This window comes from Zingiber officinale, chromosome 1B (genome assembly GCF_018446385.1).
Source record: "Zingiber officinale cultivar Zhangliang chromosome 1B, Zo_v1.1, whole genome shotgun sequence".
NCBI classification, from domain to species: domain Eukaryota; kingdom Viridiplantae; phylum Streptophyta; class Magnoliopsida; order Zingiberales; family Zingiberaceae; genus Zingiber; species Zingiber officinale.
In genome coordinates, this window is record NC_055986.1 from 163,117,917 (window position 1) to 163,135,288 (window position 17,372).

Genomic DNA, 17,372 nt, shown 5'->3' on the forward strand with positions numbered 1-17,372 from the left:
ATATTCTCAATCTCAAATATCTTTTATTAAAATGGGATATTAGGAAGGAGATAGGAGATTTGAAAATACAATTATATCCGATGATTTTTTTCTCTTAATTTTTTTAATAAAAAAATTAAAAATATATATTTAATAGTTAAATTTAGAATATTTGATAGCGGGATATTTAATAGGTGGATCTTATAAATATTTGATTGTTGAAATATTTGATCATGAAATTTGAGATATTTAAAGAATGAGATATTTGATTGATGATATAGATATAAGACCATAAATATTAGGAAGAAATATTCAATCTATATTATTAGGGACATGCCATGAAGAGTTGTCTCAATCGACTCGTGATGTGATGAGTTGACCCGTCAAAAGTCTGTCATCTAATAAGACGGATTAAAAAATCTCCAATCTAATACAATCAAATTTCTATAATTTATCAAACTTGATCATTTTATAATTAAATATTTTTATAAAAATCTCCAATAAAATTCATAATTCTTAATTTAACACACATACATGTTTCAAAAAAAAATCATAATTTTCACCGCAAACAAATACTTATCATCATAAATTCATAATCTAATTTTAATTTTTTTTCTCTACCTTAACCCTAGATCAATCCAAGTCCATCATCGGTTGACTCCCTGATCCATTTAAATCTATTTTTAAATGGATTGAGAAAATTTTAATTTAAATTATTTAATGGAGAGGAAACTTTAATGTTACATGTCTAAGATCAAATTACCATAAATCATGAATAGAAGTAAATCAAGCACCCTCTTGTTCTAATTTAAAATTAAAAAAAAATAAAAATAAAATATCTAAAAAATATATAAAGAATCATAAAAATATTTTTTATTTTATAAAAATATTTCTATGGTTTTTTATTTCTATTTATTAATTTTTAAAATATTTATTATCATTTTATTTTATTTATATGAAAAAATCAAATAGCCGACCTGGCTAATCCAAGCACGTTGCCATGTAAATATATTTACTGGTTTAATCCTTACCATATAATAAAATTACCGATTTAATGTATGTGGTAAATATTAAATCAGAAAATATTTATCGGTCAAACCCCAAAATGCTCTGATTGGTTGAGTTCGTGAAACCGTAAGTCAAATGTTTCCGGTGGTTTTGTCAGGTCCACGAGCATGCGTCATGATCAAGTCTTACAAGCTTCCACCTGAAAATAATTAATTAAATTTTTTCTCTTTTTTTTTTTTTCAACCATTGTCATCATTTCGCTGCGTGCTATAATTTATTTGATTATTTAATTGTTCGGAGACGAGCAGTAGTTGCGTCTTCTTCTCCTTTTTCTTCCGAGGTTGGATTCTCCTTCGGAGGCGTTGTTCATTGCTTCCATCTCGCCCAATACATCGCCTCTTCCTTCATTCTCTCGTCGTCGCGATCGGCTCTTTTGTCAAGGTTCGATCTTGTCAAAGTGGAAGCTTTTGCGAGCCGGATCGGGGAAGATTGACGGGCTGAGAAAGTTTTGGACTTTGATGGGGTGGTTGTGCTGCTTCAGAGGCTCGTCCTCTAAGGTTAGGGATTTGAACCTTGACTTTGACCTTGACCTTGACCTTGGGATTTACTGAACTAGTTTTTCGATTGGTATGCTTTCCTTTGTCTAATCTTGTCTGCTTCCGATTCGAGGGTTTAGCTGTGTTGAATCTCCTGGATTCCTTTTGCAGTTATTGTTTATAAAAATCGGTAGAAGAAACCTTTTAACCTTATAAACGATTCGTTTTCGTACCGATTCCGATTTGTTAATTTTTCTTGCTTTCTCAAATCTCTTCTTTGGTTACTTGGCATCGGCTGTATTAGAAAAGACATCCTTTTATTGTTCTAACGTGTTGCTGCTATCTGTAATCTATAGGTTTGTTGTTCGTCTTAGTCTCGAGAAGATGATTTCTAGTTATCATTTAGAAACATTCATATGTAAAAAAAAAAAGAGGGGGCAAAATTGTTTCAAATGCTTAACTCATGCCAACTATACAACTGTGGATTACATCAGACTCATGATTCTTATATGAAATTTTTGGTCAAAGGTACAGCTTACTATATTTATTAAAGAGTGACCTGGATACTGTTCATAACATTTTGATGGCTGAATTTATTGCAGTTGATGTTATGGATCCAAGCTGTAGTAAGGCCAGTTTGCTACTGACGTATGATAGAACACAAAATACACACAGAGATTCAAGATAACTACAAACACTGTGATTAGGTGGAAATTCCAAGATTCACTTTCACAGGGGATGATGATTTGTCCTACAACGCCAAAGCTCTCCGCAATGACCTTTGTCTATTTTGTGTCTTATTCAACTGTGTGGTGCTTGTGTGCATATATTTATAACGATCACCAACACCTTCATAAATCCTAAACCGCATATGGTAAACGAAGCCCTAAGGGATAGTATACTCAGGTTCTGGTGTCCTAATGGATATGTTGCTACATGTTGAAGCCTGCTGGCAGATCCTAGCTAAGCTTAGTCAATTTGTTCATGCCCCTTGTATTTTTGTTGCCTTACCATGCCCTGACTTGAAACTGTATTGGCTTAAGCATTTTGCAACTCTTGTTCACTTGATTCGGACTGCTTGAGCTTGCCTACTCTGCCTGACCCATTAGGTTGACAACTTAGAAGGCCAACCTTGATATCTTGGCTGCTACCATACTGGTATGACCTACCAGCCTTAAGGTCAGCAACACATCTGATTACCTATATCCTTCAGTTGACTCTCAAACATCATCAACAAGTCAGATATTTGAGTTACACACAGCATTTCTTAAGTTTGCTTTGACTGTTCAAGCAACTGAACTTCTTCTCTACATCTTTCCTCCAACATCCACATATGGGACTCACCTATTGCAACTTACAACTACTAAGTCCCAACATGAATATAACTTGGTGGTTGAAAGAGTCTTCTTAAACATATCTGCTGGTTATTATCTTTTTTTTTTTCCCAAGGAGACTTCTTTTTTAGATATCACATCACGCTCATAGCAGTGCCAACTATCAATATACTTGCTTGTTCATGAAACATTTAATCCTTGGCTCCTTGCTCAGATATGCAATACTCCAATTCTCATTGTTCAAGACTAGACAAGGAACACGAGTTCACTGGCAAACTCTTCACTTAAATTGCTTTCTTCATCACATCCAATGTCACCATATAATTGGGTTCAATGTGATAATTAGGGATGTAAATGAATCGAATTGAGCCGAATATGTAGAAAAATTTAAGGCTCGAATTAGGTATATTCGAGTTCGAGTTCGATTCGAAGCTCGAACAATTCAAAATATTTGGTTCGAATTCGGTTCGAATTAAGGCTCGAGCTCGCGAACAGCTCGAACAATATAATTTGGGCTCGAGTTCGGCTCGAATTCGATAAATTCGAATACGAATCGAATATTTTTCGATCCGGCTCGAAAAGCTCGCGAGCCGGCACAATTCGTTTGCAGTCCTAGTGATAATGCAATCACTCTTTTGGATTGACTCATAGGGATCTCACAATCCATTTCAATATCTATCAGTGTTACTTCCATCAGAATATACCTAGTCTACAATAAGTGCATGTGCTAAATTATGTTGGGCTTGGACCATGAGATATGCAATTCACATAATGCACTCAAATCTCCTAAGCTGATATCTTGAAGTGACTTGCTAATTATGTGATGGCCATCTTAACATCCCACACGTTGAATGAATTCAACACGTTTTTGATGTAGCTTTAATCAATTCAAGATACACCACTTTTAGATACTCATTCCAAGTTGCTCTATCAATATCCACCTTTTGAAGGAATTTAAGATAGGCCCAAACATCTGATCGGATATAATCCAATATGTCCTGGCTGATTCTCTTTGTCATGAAACTGACCTTCTACATCTTGTCGAACACACATTCTTTGCAAAATAACTCACTTGTATGATGCCTATACAGGAGATGTATCTTGTTCATCCCTTTCTAATCTCCTCAGACTCATTTAACCAAGTCACATGTCAGAATTGGATTCTCTTCGAATTCAATAGAAGTGATTTTTGAACTACAGAATCACCAGCAATGATAGTACTATCCATGAAGTATAGCTTACTATTTTTCATTCTGCCTGTAAAAGCTATGAGAATGATTTTGTGAAACTTTAAGAACTCAATTTTTACCAATTTCAGTGGGAGTGTTGTAAATCCTTCTTCCTGGTCTTCACCTTTTATGGTTTCTCATCCATATAATATGTTCTCTTAGATATACAAGAAACAATGAACAGTAGCACGAGCATAAATTTCCCATCATTGTAGTTGATAAGGCTTTTTTTATTTGCATAGCTACTCTCATCATTAAGATAAATTATTGTCCTTTCTTTCATCTGATGGAAATATTCTTCTGTTTCAAATGGAGTTTATTGGTGGCCTTTGTCATATACAAAAACTCTTAACTTGAACCATAATCTTGTTGTTGTTGTCTCTAACGACAATCTTGAGAATCTCATTGAAAAGATGCAACTAAAATTGCATGAATGCGTTAGGATTCAACTTTGGCTTCTCTTCTTGTGTCAAAATGGTGGCATCTTCTCCATCCCTTCTATAGCATCCTTCTGGTGAATTGGGACAAGGATATTCATTCTTCACTTGCCTTAGTCAGGCTTGACTGGCCTGCTGTCCCTGATCCCCTTGTATTATTGTTATCCTGGCCTTTCACTTGATATGAGGCTTCACTGACAAGCCTTCTGTAGTTATACACACTGAACTTGGGCTGACCAACTCAACTTGGTCTATCCAACCCTAAAGAAGACAATTTAGCAGATTAGCACTAGCATTAATCCTTGGCTGCTCATATCCTATGTTGGCAACATTCTCCAAGTCTGCTTTGTCTTCTGCAAGTCAAATACATTCTTGGGTTGTTTAAAGTTGTGGTTCTTGGTGCCTAAACTGCATTTTTTAGTCCATTTCTAATAAGTTATTTTCAGTTTACTTCTTTTATTGACGCTTTTTTGCCGCTCTCTCACTTTACATGTGATCTATGAAAAAGAAGAGTTAAAATATAGGTTAATTGGGTTCTGACTTACCCTGTGATCCAGTCTTATATCATATCTCAAATAAATTTTTATTTTTGAAAATAAATTAACTTGTGGCCAATTTGTCTCCTCAAAATGTCTATATTATAAGAGTTCTAAGCTTCAGTATGATTGTTGTGCTGAAAAGCCCTGTTGTTTTAGATTATCCAGTCTTAAAGTTTCTTTGTGTAGTTTGCAGGTTCTTCATGTGATGCTGGTAAAGGGAAAAGTTCTCAGGGTCGCTCAAAAATCACTTATGGATTTAGTCTTGTTAAGGGGAAAACAAACCATCCCATGGAGGATTATCATGTTGCTAAGTTCATTCATATGAGAGGACAGGAGCTTGGTCTATTTGCTATATTTGATGGACACTTGGGAAATAATGTACCTGCCTATTTACAGAAGCATCTATTTTCAAACATTTTGAAAGAGGTGCATCACTATCATATTTATTTTTCCTGTTTGATTTACAGATAGAGTTGTAGAATGTATGTTCTATGGACATACTATAGAAAAGTTCAAGAAATTTAACAGTGTGACATTTTGTTTTATTTCCAAAATATAGGAAGAATTTTGGACTAATCCAGATGTAGCTATTTCAAAAGCCTACGAGAAGACCGACAAGGCAATTCTTTCACACAGTCCTGATCTTGGTCGAGGTGGATCAACTGCCGTCACCGCAATCCTCATTAATGGCACAAAGTTATGCATAGCTAATATTGGTGACTCACGAGCAGTTCTTGCAAAAGGTCCACAGGTGATACAATTGTCAGTTGATCATGACCCCAACACCGAGCGTGGAAGTATTGAGAATAGAGGTGGCTTCGTCTCAAACATGCCAGGTCCCTTCAACTCTTCCACTCTATGTTCAATGTTCTGTAAGTGTGAACAATAACATGCTTTCTTCGGCCAGTTAGTTGCATTATTGTTTCAGTTAGTATAATTGGTATATATGACGATCTAAATATGAGTTTGATCTTGAGTGGGCATATGAGACATGGAGGAAGGGCAGGAGGGACCTTCCTATTCTCATATCCTCTTATTCTCATGTCAAAGGCTCAGGTTAGTGTAATCCCACTCCATAAAATTGAAAGCATGGGTGATCTTATTATTATTATTATTTAGCCCTCACAGTCCGTTCTTAGGTTATGTCAAAGGAGAAAAATCACATGGTCAATTTATAGTCGACCTCAAAGTTGGCTAAGGGGTGGGAGGGATGTTTTTCCCGATGGCATGCCCGCTGGGAATTGATGCCCCATTGTAGTAAGTCTGTCACCATCTAACCAACTGGGCATCACGTGAGGACATGGGTGATCTTTTTCATAACTGTTAGACTCAGGATCAATTGATCTATTCTATTTAAGAAACTAAAATTTTTAGGAAATTGATATAATCTTCCATAAAACCATCGAAAAATATCGATACAGTTGCTGAAATATGGCCCCAACATTGGACAACTTGGCAAAGTCTCCTGGAACAACATGTTGAAAACTTGGAAGTCCTACAATGAATCCAAATAAATTTTTTATTTGATGATATGTAGAAAAAATTATAATTACCGGTCTTAAAAAATAAAAACTATCAATTGCAATTGTGGGCAAGCTAAACTTATGGCTGCAAAGCCAAATCTAGATTAGATAGTTTGAGCTCGGGAAAGTAGCAGCATCATCAAGGCATCTGCTGAAAAGACCAAGTATGGTAATTTTTTGGACCTTGATTGATAGGATGCTGAAGTCGATAAATTCTGGTTTGTAATTTGGAGGTCAGCTTGTCTCTTCTCTTTTTCTTTCAACAGGATCTCATCTGATGCATTTTGTGCTGTTTTATAGCAATCAACTTGAATGTGAGCAGAACAGCATTCTGAATTAATCTCTCTTGCCTTGTCTTTGAACATGATCTTAGCTCAATTATGCTGTGGTGTCTAAGCATGACATTGAAGTAATCACCTTGAATTTGAGTAAAACAGCATTCGGCTTCTTTTTCTGTGATCTAATGTAGTAAATTGAATTTGATAGTTACACATCTTACCTAAAATTTATTTTATACTATCATAAAGACAGGCATAATAACTTGATTCTTTACTCCTAGAATTTACTTTTTCCCCAGTTCACCAATGTTCAAGAAAAGGTATATTTTCAATAGTGATGACTGGAGCCTAAAACCTAAATATAGTAGATCATCATTGTTTTTTGGCTGCAATCTGTTAAAAATTCACATATTTCTTCTTTTTTTACTCTGTCAGGAGACGTTCCAAGGGTTAATGGCCAGTTAGCTGTATCCCGTGCTTTTGGAGACAAGAATTTGAAATCACATTTGCGATCAGATCCTGATATTCGTTGTTTAAACATTACATCAGAGACAGAGCTACTCATCCTTGCCAGTGATGGTATATGGAAGGTTTCTTCTTCAACCTTAAAACTAATTATGCTATTGTAATGCCAATTATGCATGGGAATCATCTAAGAACATGTATATTTCTTTTTTTATTGCAAATTCTATTTTAGGTCATGAACAATGAAGAGGCAGTTGCGACTGCTAGAAGGTTCAAGGATCCACAAACTGCGGCAAGACAATTGACCACCGAGGCACTGACTAGAGACAGCAAAGATGACATTTCATGTGTTGTTGTCCGATTCAGATCATAAGAAAACATGTCTTTTCGTCGTCCATAATCAGAGATTTCACTTGTATCTTTTTCAGTTGACCATCAGAGATTCAAATGATTGGTGAGGTTACTAATACAGATTCATACGGGAATACCATGAAAGCTAAGAATGCCAAAGAGTTCAGCATTCGACTACAATATGATCAGTGCCAGTGTGCCCAATGCAAATGGCTTCTGATGTATTTGATAATCAGAAGAATCCCATGTTTTTTTAAGCAGGGAAACTAGCAGATCCCTCAGGTTGACAATGGTTGGTTGGATCGATTACTTTATTTCTTTTGCATTTCCTTTCCTCTTTGGATTGCGGTTTTGCAGCGGAGTTTCAGTTTTAGCTTGGTAGTATTTAGCGATCCCGAAAAGAACATGATTCTCTAGTTGTAATTTATTAAATAATTTGTGTTTTTAATCCAGTGCACATGGGTGGATATATGCATATATTTCGAAGATGTGATACCTAGACACTCAGAAAGAGGAGGATTTAAACACTAAAATAAGACGATGCTTGGTTCAGTTTCATTTTGTGATTGAATGATTTGTTGTGATACTATCATTAGAATGGTTTATTCCAATTATACTAATCATCGTAGTTAGTTTGTTTATTGAAAAATTCTTGCAGTTTGCTTGATACATTGTTTGGTAGGATTTAGTAAGCTTCAGTAGCAGCATTGAAGTACAGTTATTCATTCTAAAGAATGACTACTTCATCTGGTACTACTACAACAGGTGAGTCCCCAGTCACTCCTCTCGAGTCTTGTTGTCAGGACATTAACTGGATCGTATCAAATTTGCTATGCAGTCAGGTGTATGAACTGATTGTGCCATTTAGCGATCTATGCACAAGTTAAATGGCCAATTCTCAGGGTTGCTGCTGGCACAGACAGTCAGGTAGAGGGTTCTCGTAAAATACTTCTTCAGTGCGGAATCGTTCCATGCCTTTTGTGCCGGTAGCAGGCCCTTTTCGCTTGCGAGGAGAACCTTGCCTAACGTACCAGAAATGTACATTAAGCTTCCCAGAGGTATTGAAATTCAAACATAGTAGTCATGGATATAACTTGCACAGTCACTTACCTTCTTTTATGAATCTCGCCAATAATATTGGATAGCTTCCTCCCTTCTCTCAGAGATCCTCGATTGATCTTATCAAACAAACGAACAAGAGCTTTTCTACACTCATGAAGGTAGATAAAGGTTCAATGAAGAAGGTAGCCTTTCGCGAATTCGATGTATAAGAACTGGAGTTCAAAGCAGGTCACCTGTCTGGCTTAATTGTTTTCTGATGGCCAAGAAAGCGGCGGTGACCTTCGACTGCCCTCGCCATATTCCCAGAATATGATGGGATAAAAACATCACTTTCCAGTGATACAATGTAGTCTAGTGCTGCCATTTGTGAAGCATAATGTTTAAAAGGTTCAAGCTCTTGTGCTGATGCCAATTTCTCCTGTAAAAATAGTTCATAAACAGGATCGGATCGGATGAGACAAAGGCAAAGTGATAGAAATGTAGGAGAAATCAATGTTTGTAAATTGTAACACATCAAACACAAATTCAATACCTTGCTCAACAAAATAGGAAATCGGGATTCCAAATCAGCCAAATGAGAACTGCCTCCGTATATTGACCCTGCTGCGATATATATTGGAGTGCTTGGTGGATATCCAAGAGAAGAAATAAAAATTGCAACCTCCTTTGGAGTCAGAGGACAATACCCTTTAGCCCTTTGGTCTTGGGCAACAATTTCTTTGATCTTCCAATATGAAACATTTTCTCTGCAAAATAGAGAACATGTTCATGCTGTGTGGAACTTGAAAGAAATCCAGAATGAGTATCCTCTAAAACATCAAAAGCATGCCTAATCCTTGCTAGTTCATCAGATTCAATAGGTGATAAGCCATATGTGCACCCACTAAAAGCAAGCATGTCCTTCTCGTAACGAAGGTGCAAAGCAATAAATGGACCGTAAGATCTCATCCTCTCCACCAATAACTGCAGTTTGAACAAAACAAAAAACGATATTATGTCGAACCATGATCACCTTAAAGCTGTAAAAGAAATATACAGCAAAAGGGCAAATACTTTTCCTAGTGCTTCAATTCTTGGAGCAAATCTGAGAGCCTGAAAGAAAGCACGGCAGCGAAGTTTTTGTATGTCAGCAGGAAGGTTATTGTTCGCAAGACGCGAATCTGACTTGGCAGCTTTTATAACCTTCCATGAAAATTGAAGAACATTGGCATGAGAAAAACATTACTAGCTATAACCGCAACATTGTCATAGACTGATGTAAGATGAACTTCTGGTTGCAGCCAGTGTACCAGATGATTATCCCACATAGGCAATATCTCATTTTGATAGTAGTCCACTCCTGACCAGCTTCGGAAGTGTATTACTGCAGTCGTGGTCGGTGTCAACTCTTTCGGTATTTTCTTTACAACTTTGACATCATTGGCCAAAGCATGGATAAAGTGTTCTTCATCAAACACGTTAGAGAAATTGCTGGAACATGATCATAAAGAGCATCAGAGAACGCTATATGTATATATGAACTGATGAACCGTCCAGTTAAGTATTGCAGAAAAGATAAAACATCGATGTTGCAGAGAAATTACTGAAACATATTTACTAAAGGCATTAGAGAACACGTGCATACGAGAATTCAAATATGTTAACTGAATACTGGAGGAATACTGCAGAAAATAAAATATGGCACATGATATATATTGTCACTATGTGCGAGCTTAAAGATCATTCAGATAGTGCAACCTGTGAAAAGAAAAGATAAAAAAGAAGAAAATGATAAAATCTAAGCATCTGTACCTAGAATCATGCCAAAATGATCTCTTATCAAGCCGAGGAATAACAAGTGTTGCGTCAATTAATCGTGCCACCGCTACCATGTCACTTATCTGCCATTCAAAATCACAACACGTGATTTTTTAATCCATAAGGAAAAAAGAGATACAAAAAAGTATAGCTCATGAACAGAGAGATCCTAGGATATAGGAATTTTAATCTGTGAATGCAATTCAATCTGAATTCTGGATCTGCGGCCAGGAGTGTAGTCTAAAGGTCCAGGTGTCAAAGGTTTAGTTAAGGTTGAAAGAATCATAATTTTGCTGCGTTGAGTGGAAGTTTGTGTAAGTACCTCGAGATAGTTTTGATGCGGTCAATCAAGTTCAGTTAAGTCCTGTTGTGTTTGATCCTTGTGTCTAAGTGTGTAGAAATTTAAGAACATATAAAGTCGAGTGGAAGACGCAGCTATCGAGAAGGATGACACTAGAAAAGGAGCCGACGAGTTCGATGAATTTGAGGGACGAGATGCTGCGGAAGAGTATACCGATGGGCGAGAAGGACATGGGCGAAGTTCGAGGGATGAGAAGCCAAGGAGAAAGCCTGCTCGAGGAGAAAGACGAAGTTGGGTTCGAGTGAGCTCAACTCCGATTAGCCAGAGAATTACCAATGTGAATAGATTAGCCACTAAGGAGTTGATCTGTCACTTAGAAGGCGCCTTCAATGGCTGGAAGGCGCCTTTAATGAAAAGTGCGAAGGCGCCTTCCAGCTCTTGCAGGCGCCCTCCAGTAGCCGTTAGCCGCAGATAGAGTTTTATCCTCAATGAATAAAACTTAGCTAATGGAAGGAGCCTTGGACCTCTTGAAGGCGCCTTCAAGCTACGGATAGAGTTTTCTAGGGACTATAAAAAGACCCCTGGAGCTAGGAAATATGCAGCAACTCCTGTATTCATTTCCTAGCAACTTTCTGAGCATTCAACGAGTGTAAGAGACTTCTCCGCCTTCAACGAAGGAGACTTTTTAGTATGTTTATTTGCCTTGGATTAATAACCACATAGCTTGTAACCAAGTAACTCTTTTTGCCTCTTCTTTTTAGTTGTTAATTTAATTTAGTATAATTATGCTACTAATTATAGTTGAAAGATCGAGAAAGGTATATTTTATTTGGCAGGCAATTCACCCCTCCTCTTGCCGGTCTACCTGCGCCAACAAGTAGTATCAGAGCCAGAACGCCTCAGAAGGACTAACTATCGACTGAAGCACCGAGACGATGGCCGAATCGACAATCTACCAGCCAAAGTTTGAGGGGGATTTTGCGATATGAAAAAAACGCATGGAGATATTTTTCAAAATAGAATTTGAATTACTCTTAATTATTAAATATGATTTTGTAGCTCCCAAGGATCAACAAGAAGTCGAAAAAGAAGAGTACCAGTGGACCAAGAAAGATCAAGCCAACTTCGTAGCGAACGGACAAGCCGAGTTCCACCTGCTCAGCGTACTTCCACCCGAGGAAGTCAATCGGATCGGAGATTACGAATCAGCAAAGGAACTTTGGGAGAAGTTCTTGGAGTTACACGAAGGAACCTCCAAAACAAAGCTAGCGAGACGGGATCTGCTCCGAAACCAACTAACGAACCTCCGGATGGAAGAAGGCGAAACAATCGCACATCTGCACTCGAGAATCAAAGAACTCATCACCGAACTCACGAATCTCGGAAAAAAGGTAACGAATCGAAATTCATTAAGGTACGATTTAAATGTATTTCCTAGGACATCCGAGTGGACATCTATAGTCGACTCATTTTATATATCTAAAAACCTCGAAAGTAGCTCATTAGAAAATCTATTTTTCACTTTTGAACATCACGAATCAAGATGTGTAAACTTACGAAATAAAAGAAGAAAAGACAACCCACAACATAGCTCTAAAGGCCAACCAGAAAGGCGAACCAGATCCAGACTCCAAAGAATCAATCGACGAAGATGAAGCAGTATTATTGGTAAGAAAATTTAGTAAGTTCATTAGATCTAATAAATTTAATAAGTCGCAAACGAAAAAGCACTTTTGGAGTAAAAGGAAAGTTCGGTGCTACAACTGTCAAGAAGAATGACACATTAAGGACGACTGCCCTAAACTAAAGAAGAAGGAGAAAGACAAGGGCAGCAGACCAACAAAATCAAAGCACAAAATCTTGAAAGCCACATGGGATGAGACATCATCGTCTGAGTTTGAGATTGAAGCTTACACCGAACTAGCCCTAATGGCAGACCACCAGAGGGACGCCGAAAGTTCCTCACAGATGAGCATCAACGAAGAGGGAGAATCTTCAGAAGAAAGCTGCGATGAAGGGGGAGCATCAGAACACGAGGTGAGGTACGTGCGCTATTTCCCAAGCAATCTTTTGAATTTATCAAAATGTTATCTAAGAATATAGTACAATTAGAAAGAGAAAATGCTAGGTTAAAATTAAACTTAGTAAATTCATGCCCCTTAGATATGTTTGATAATTTAAAGATAGAAAATGAAAAATTGAAAAGTTAAAAAATGACCATGCATGTTCAAACGATTTTAAAAAACTAAAATTTTAAAATTATGGTAGAATCAACTGTACATTAGAAATCACCAGGGAGAAATTTAGAAAATTCCTAAAAATTATGTACCTCCAAAATTTTTAGTAAATCCAGTAGGAAGGAACTTATATTGGGTTCCAAAATTTTTTTTAGATTAAAACTCCAATTCTTTTTATTAGGATAGAAATTGTCTTACTTAGAATTTTTTTTCTGTTCGTATTTCGTATTTCTAGTTGAAAAATGTTCGTATGCAATATGATGATTTAATCTATAAACATAATTTTTTTAAAAAAATTGTTTACCGTTGAGTTATTTGTCTTATAAAATTATTAATGAAAATTATACTTTAAAATTTAAAATTATTTTGCAAACTTAAATTTTTAAAATCTTTTTTTTTTGTGATAAAACATGATTGTTAATATTTTGTCAATTTTTTTTCAAATAATGTCTGAATTATTACAAATTATTTTTAAAAAAGATAATTGTTAATATTATAAATTCAAGAAATAAAAATCTTGAAAATTTTATTTTTCTGCCATTAAACAATGTGTCTCATACATCCAGGAAAAATAATAGAATTTTTAGAGTTGAAAAAATATTTTTAAAGAGATTTATTTTTAAAAATTAGTTTTCTGTACTGAAATAATTTATTTCTTTTCAAATACAAAGTATTTCTTCGTGTACATTTTTCTACTAATCTAACCTATTCTATTTAGATTCGACAAATATTTTCAAGATTTTTCAAAATAGAAAAGTAATTTTTATATTATTTGTTTCAAAATGGAAGCTTTATTATACCCCTAAAAATATTTGCTTAACACTTTATTGTATTTTCCCTATTTTTTTAATGTGATCAAAGGGGGAAAAATAGGTACAAGTTTAGGGGGAGTTAGGATTTTTTTGGATTTAGAATTTTTACTTGTTTTTCAAGCAATTTGTTATCTACTTTAGTTATGTTATTACATTTTTAACCCTAACTTAAACTTGAGTTGATGCACATCAAAAAGGGGGAGATTATAAGTACCCTGGGTAGTTTTGATGTGGTCAACCAAGCTCAATTAAGTCTTGTTGTGTTTGATCCTTGTGTCTAAGTGTGTAGGAGCTTAGGAACACAAGAAGTCGAGCAAAAGATGCAGTTAGCGAGAAGGATGGCACTGGAAAAAGAGTCGACGGGTTCGGTGCATCTAAGGGATGAGATGTTGCGGAAGAGTATACCGGTGGACGAAAAGGACATGCGCGACGTTCGAGGGACGAGAAGCCGGGGAGAAAGTCTGCTCGAGGAGAAGGACGGAGTTGGGTTCGGGTGAGCTCAACTCCAGTTAGCCGGAGAATTACCCACTTGAAGAGATCAACCACTAAGGAGTTGATCTACCACTTGGAAGGCGCCATCAATAACTGGAAGGCGCCTTCGATAAACAGTGCGAATGCGTCTTCCGTTAGAAGCAGATAGAGTTGTATCCTCAATGGATAAAACTTATCTAATGGAAGGCGCCTTGGACCATCTTGAAGGCTCCTTCAAGCTGCGGATAGAGTTTTCCGAAGGCTATAAAAAGACCCCTGGAGCTAGGAAATATGCAACAACTTCTGTATTCATTTTCTATCAACTTTCTGAGCATTCAACGAGTGTAAGAGGCTTCTCTGCCTTCAACGCCTTGGATTAACAACCACCTGGGTTGTAACCAAATAACTCTTTTTGCCTCTTCTTTTTAGTTGTTAATTTAATTTAGTATAATTGTGCTACTAATTAGAGTTGAAAGATCGAGAAAGGTATATTTTATTTGGCAAGCAATTCAACCTCCTCCCCCCCTTACAGGCCTACTTGCGCCAACAATTTGAACAATCTTGATGAATGTGACACTGAAGCAACTTAAAATAAACTATTTTACTACTAACTTAGCAAAACAAGAGTTTCTTCATGATACTCAATATTCTTTGAGTTCCAAAGATAAACCAGAAAATAATGCTTTTCAGGAAGACACCAATATTAAAAATTGCAGTACTCCCAAGCTAAAATGCACTTTATGTATGAAGATTATCCTTTTGTTAATTTTACTCAGTCTCGAGTATTATCATAACAGAACATAAGTGAACACATGGTAAGGTGGACTCGCAGAGTCAAGTCATCAAGTGATATTTCTAGAATTACGTCTTTGTAATTTCCACCCATCGAAAGATTTCGTTTAAAGCAGGTGCCAAAATGAGGTGGAGACTTTGAGGTACCAAGGTGTTTATCCACTTGAATTTTTCATCTTCACGTATTGAATCTAAAAAGTGAGAAGGTGAAGGATCTACTTCGATTGCAAAGCAATTGTTAGGTCTGTATCACTCGTGGATATTTTGCTATTCGAATCCAATAAGCAGATGATGGATTCCCTTTGATTGCGATATGGTTATCATTTGTGGCTAAAATCTTATATGAATTAACTTACTTCTGTAAGGATGAAGCCTACAATGCACATGAAAAAGAGAGAGCAAATCGTACCCCGGCACGCATTTGGTTTAACCCACCATTCGTATGAACTAGCAAGAACCCTCTTGAATGCAAAGGAGCTGAAAACAGTAAAAAGATAAGGATGTGTAAATCTTATAGCTACAGAAAGCATTGACTAAACGAATAACAAAATAAAAAATCTGAACTGATGCAGCTCCTTACGCAGATACGATGAGCTCGGTGCTACACATTGCAGAAAGTTTCCGTTTGAAGATGATTTCCATAGCTTGGCAAGATCATAATCTCCTTTCGAGCTGCCCACCTGCAGAGTTCAGAGTACGAAGAGAGTGAGGGGGAAAAACGAATGAAAATCAATGGCAATACTGAACTTTTCCATCCTAACACGAACCACTGGCATTTCAAGAATCACCTTCTGTGCAGAAATGGGGAGCTTGGGGAGTTGGGGCGGAGCGAACTCCTGCATCCATCTGAGCTCGCTGGTTTTCCACCGGTATCCAATTTCACGTTCCTAAACACCAAAACAAGCCCACGAAATCGAGCTGCCTCACGCGATGCTCGCAGAAGAAAGTTCATCTCGAGGTTTCATAAAAACAGGGGGAGACGAGAGAGAAGGAGATGCCTGGGGGAGCTCTTGGGCGTCGGGGGCGGTGGTGGCGGATGGAAGGAGGACCACGTGCACGACCACGAGGGCGGCGACGGCGACAGCTCCAACGGCGCGCATTAGAGTCCACCGGAAAGCCGAGAGGGCAGTCGGCGTCGGCCTGCGCGGCTGCATCCCTCAAGTTTGCCTTCGGTTACTTCTTTGCCGCTTCCCTTCTCTTCTGGTTTACAAAAAGCGAGAGGAGGAAGACGAAGAAACCAGAAAAGGAAAGAATCCTCAAGCAAAATCCACAAAACACGTACCTAAAATTGGAAACTCTCGCCGGCGCATTTGGATTCTAAAAGAACAATCCGCCGCACTTTGACAAAGTGTAGCTCCAAACCACAAATGCCAACAAAAACTTCCATTGGATCGATCAAAATCTCCCGCTCTTAAGATCAACCTGTGCACTTGGAATGCTGTTTAAATTGAGACAATCTACCTGCAGATCTATCTAACCCGAGGAATGAGAGAGTTTGTGGATGATGGTCCCACGAATGCGAGACGTTGGAGCTTAAATCTGGCGTTCAATCTGCCATATTTGTTGTTTCTTCGGTGCTCTCGTGAATGCCGTGGAGTGTCATGTGCTTCGACTGTTCAGGAATCAGGACTTGTCGCGAGAACATGCATTCCTCCAAATCCAATGCACCCTAATAGGATTTAAATTCGAATTCAATGTATGTGTATTGGGCTTTAAATGGGTCTATAGATCTAACATGATGAGACGGACCCAAACTCATTGAATACATACATAAAATGACTTCTAAAGTAAATTCAGAGGTAGGGTGTAATCAAGTCGAGTTGAGTTAAGTTGTATTTTTAAATATTTGAGTTTGTCTTGTTTATAATTGAGTTGAGGTCGAGCTTTATTTAACGAATATATTCATAGTTTATTCGAATTTTTATCGAACCTAAACAAGCTTAATAAATATAAATTATAAATTTAAATATTTATTAAAAACTAAATTATATATTTAGAGAAAATTATAATATTCTTACTAAAATTTATAATTTTATTCTAATAAATAAATTTAATATATCTATCTATATTTTTAAGTAAATTATAAAATTTATAAATTCAATGTCAAAACTATTATTTTTTTATTTAAAAGTTAATTTATGAACTTATTAATGAACATGTTTACAAGCTAATGAACTGAGTATTATGAAACTTGAGCTTGGTTTATTTATCTTAACGAGTC

The 17,372-nt window shown here is 36.8% G+C and overlaps 2 protein-coding genes across 10 annotated transcripts; one reads left to right on the top strand and one right to left on the bottom strand.

Annotated features, from left to right (window-relative positions):
- The first annotated feature begins 1,244 nt into the window (after window positions 1-1,244).
- LOC121988008 (probable protein phosphatase 2C 41) lies at window positions 1,245-8,552 on the top strand. Of its 5 annotated transcripts, XR_006113788.1 has the most exons (8): window positions 1,245-1,544; window positions 2,126-2,230; window positions 5,249-5,488; window positions 5,622-5,898; window positions 7,299-7,453; window positions 7,561-7,971; window positions 8,338-8,444; window positions 8,518-8,552. XR_006113788.1 is itself a non-coding variant. In XM_042541691.1 (5 exons), the coding sequence occupies exons 1-5, from the start codon at window positions 1,506-1,508 to the stop codon at window positions 7,699-7,701; spliced, it is 852 nt and encodes a 283-aa protein (XP_042397625.1). In that variant the 5' UTR covers window positions 1,245-1,505; the 3' UTR covers window positions 7,702-8,293. The 5 variants fall into 5 exon arrangements, 1 of the variants encoding a protein (XP_042397625.1); XR_006113783.1 differs by lacking the exon at window positions 2,126-2,230; XR_006113800.1 differs by lacking the exon at window positions 2,126-2,230 and having other exon boundaries at window positions 5,256-5,488.
- Window positions 8,291-16,789, bottom strand: LOC121987970 (O-fucosyltransferase 7-like). 5 transcript variants are annotated; one of them, XM_042541689.1, is made up of 13 exons: window positions 16,434-16,786; window positions 16,150-16,351; window positions 15,919-16,038; window positions 15,732-15,831; window positions 15,561-15,628; window positions 10,533-10,621; window positions 10,031-10,211; window positions 9,795-9,923; window positions 9,571-9,704; window positions 9,274-9,487; window positions 8,975-9,159; window positions 8,790-8,885; window positions 8,291-8,701 (listed from the first exon to the last, which is right to left on the bottom strand). In XM_042541689.1, the coding sequence occupies exons 2-13, from the start codon at window positions 16,303-16,305 to the stop codon at window positions 8,578-8,580; spliced, it is 1,596 nt and encodes a 531-aa protein (XP_042397623.1). In that variant the 5' UTR covers window positions 16,306-16,351; window positions 16,434-16,786; the 3' UTR covers window positions 8,291-8,577. The 5 variants fall into 5 exon arrangements, with proteins under 5 accessions (XP_042397623.1, XP_042397624.1, XP_042397614.1 ...); XM_042541690.1 differs by having other exon boundaries at window positions 15,940-16,038; window positions 16,434-16,784; XM_042541680.1 differs by having other exon boundaries at window positions 8,975-9,487; window positions 16,150-16,348; window positions 16,434-16,789.
- Window positions 16,790-17,372: the final 583 nt, after the last annotated feature.

Coding starts and splice junctions, on each gene's coding strand:
- LOC121987970 (XM_042541680.1), bottom strand. CDS start 16,305: ATGCAGCCGCGCAGGCCGACGCCGACTGCCCTCTCGGCTTTCCGGTGG. Junction 10,622..15,560: donor TAAACCAAATGCGTGCCGGG/GTACGATTTGCT, acceptor TTTGAATGGCAG/ATAAGTGACATGGTAGCGGT. Junction 9,488..9,570: donor GATGAACTAGCAAGGATTAG/GCATGCTTTTGA, acceptor TCTATTTTGCAG/AGAAAATGTTTCATATTGGA.
- LOC121988008 (XM_042541691.1), top strand. CDS start 1,506: ATGGGGTGGTTGTGCTGCTTCAGAGGCTCGTCCTCTAAG. Junction 5,489..5,621: donor TTTCAAACATTTTGAAAGAG/GTGCATCACTAT, acceptor TCCAAAATATAG/GAAGAATTTTGGACTAATCC. Junction 5,899..7,298: donor CTTCGTCTCAAACATGCCAG/GTCCCTTCAACT, acceptor TTACTCTGTCAG/GAGACGTTCCAAGGGTTAAT.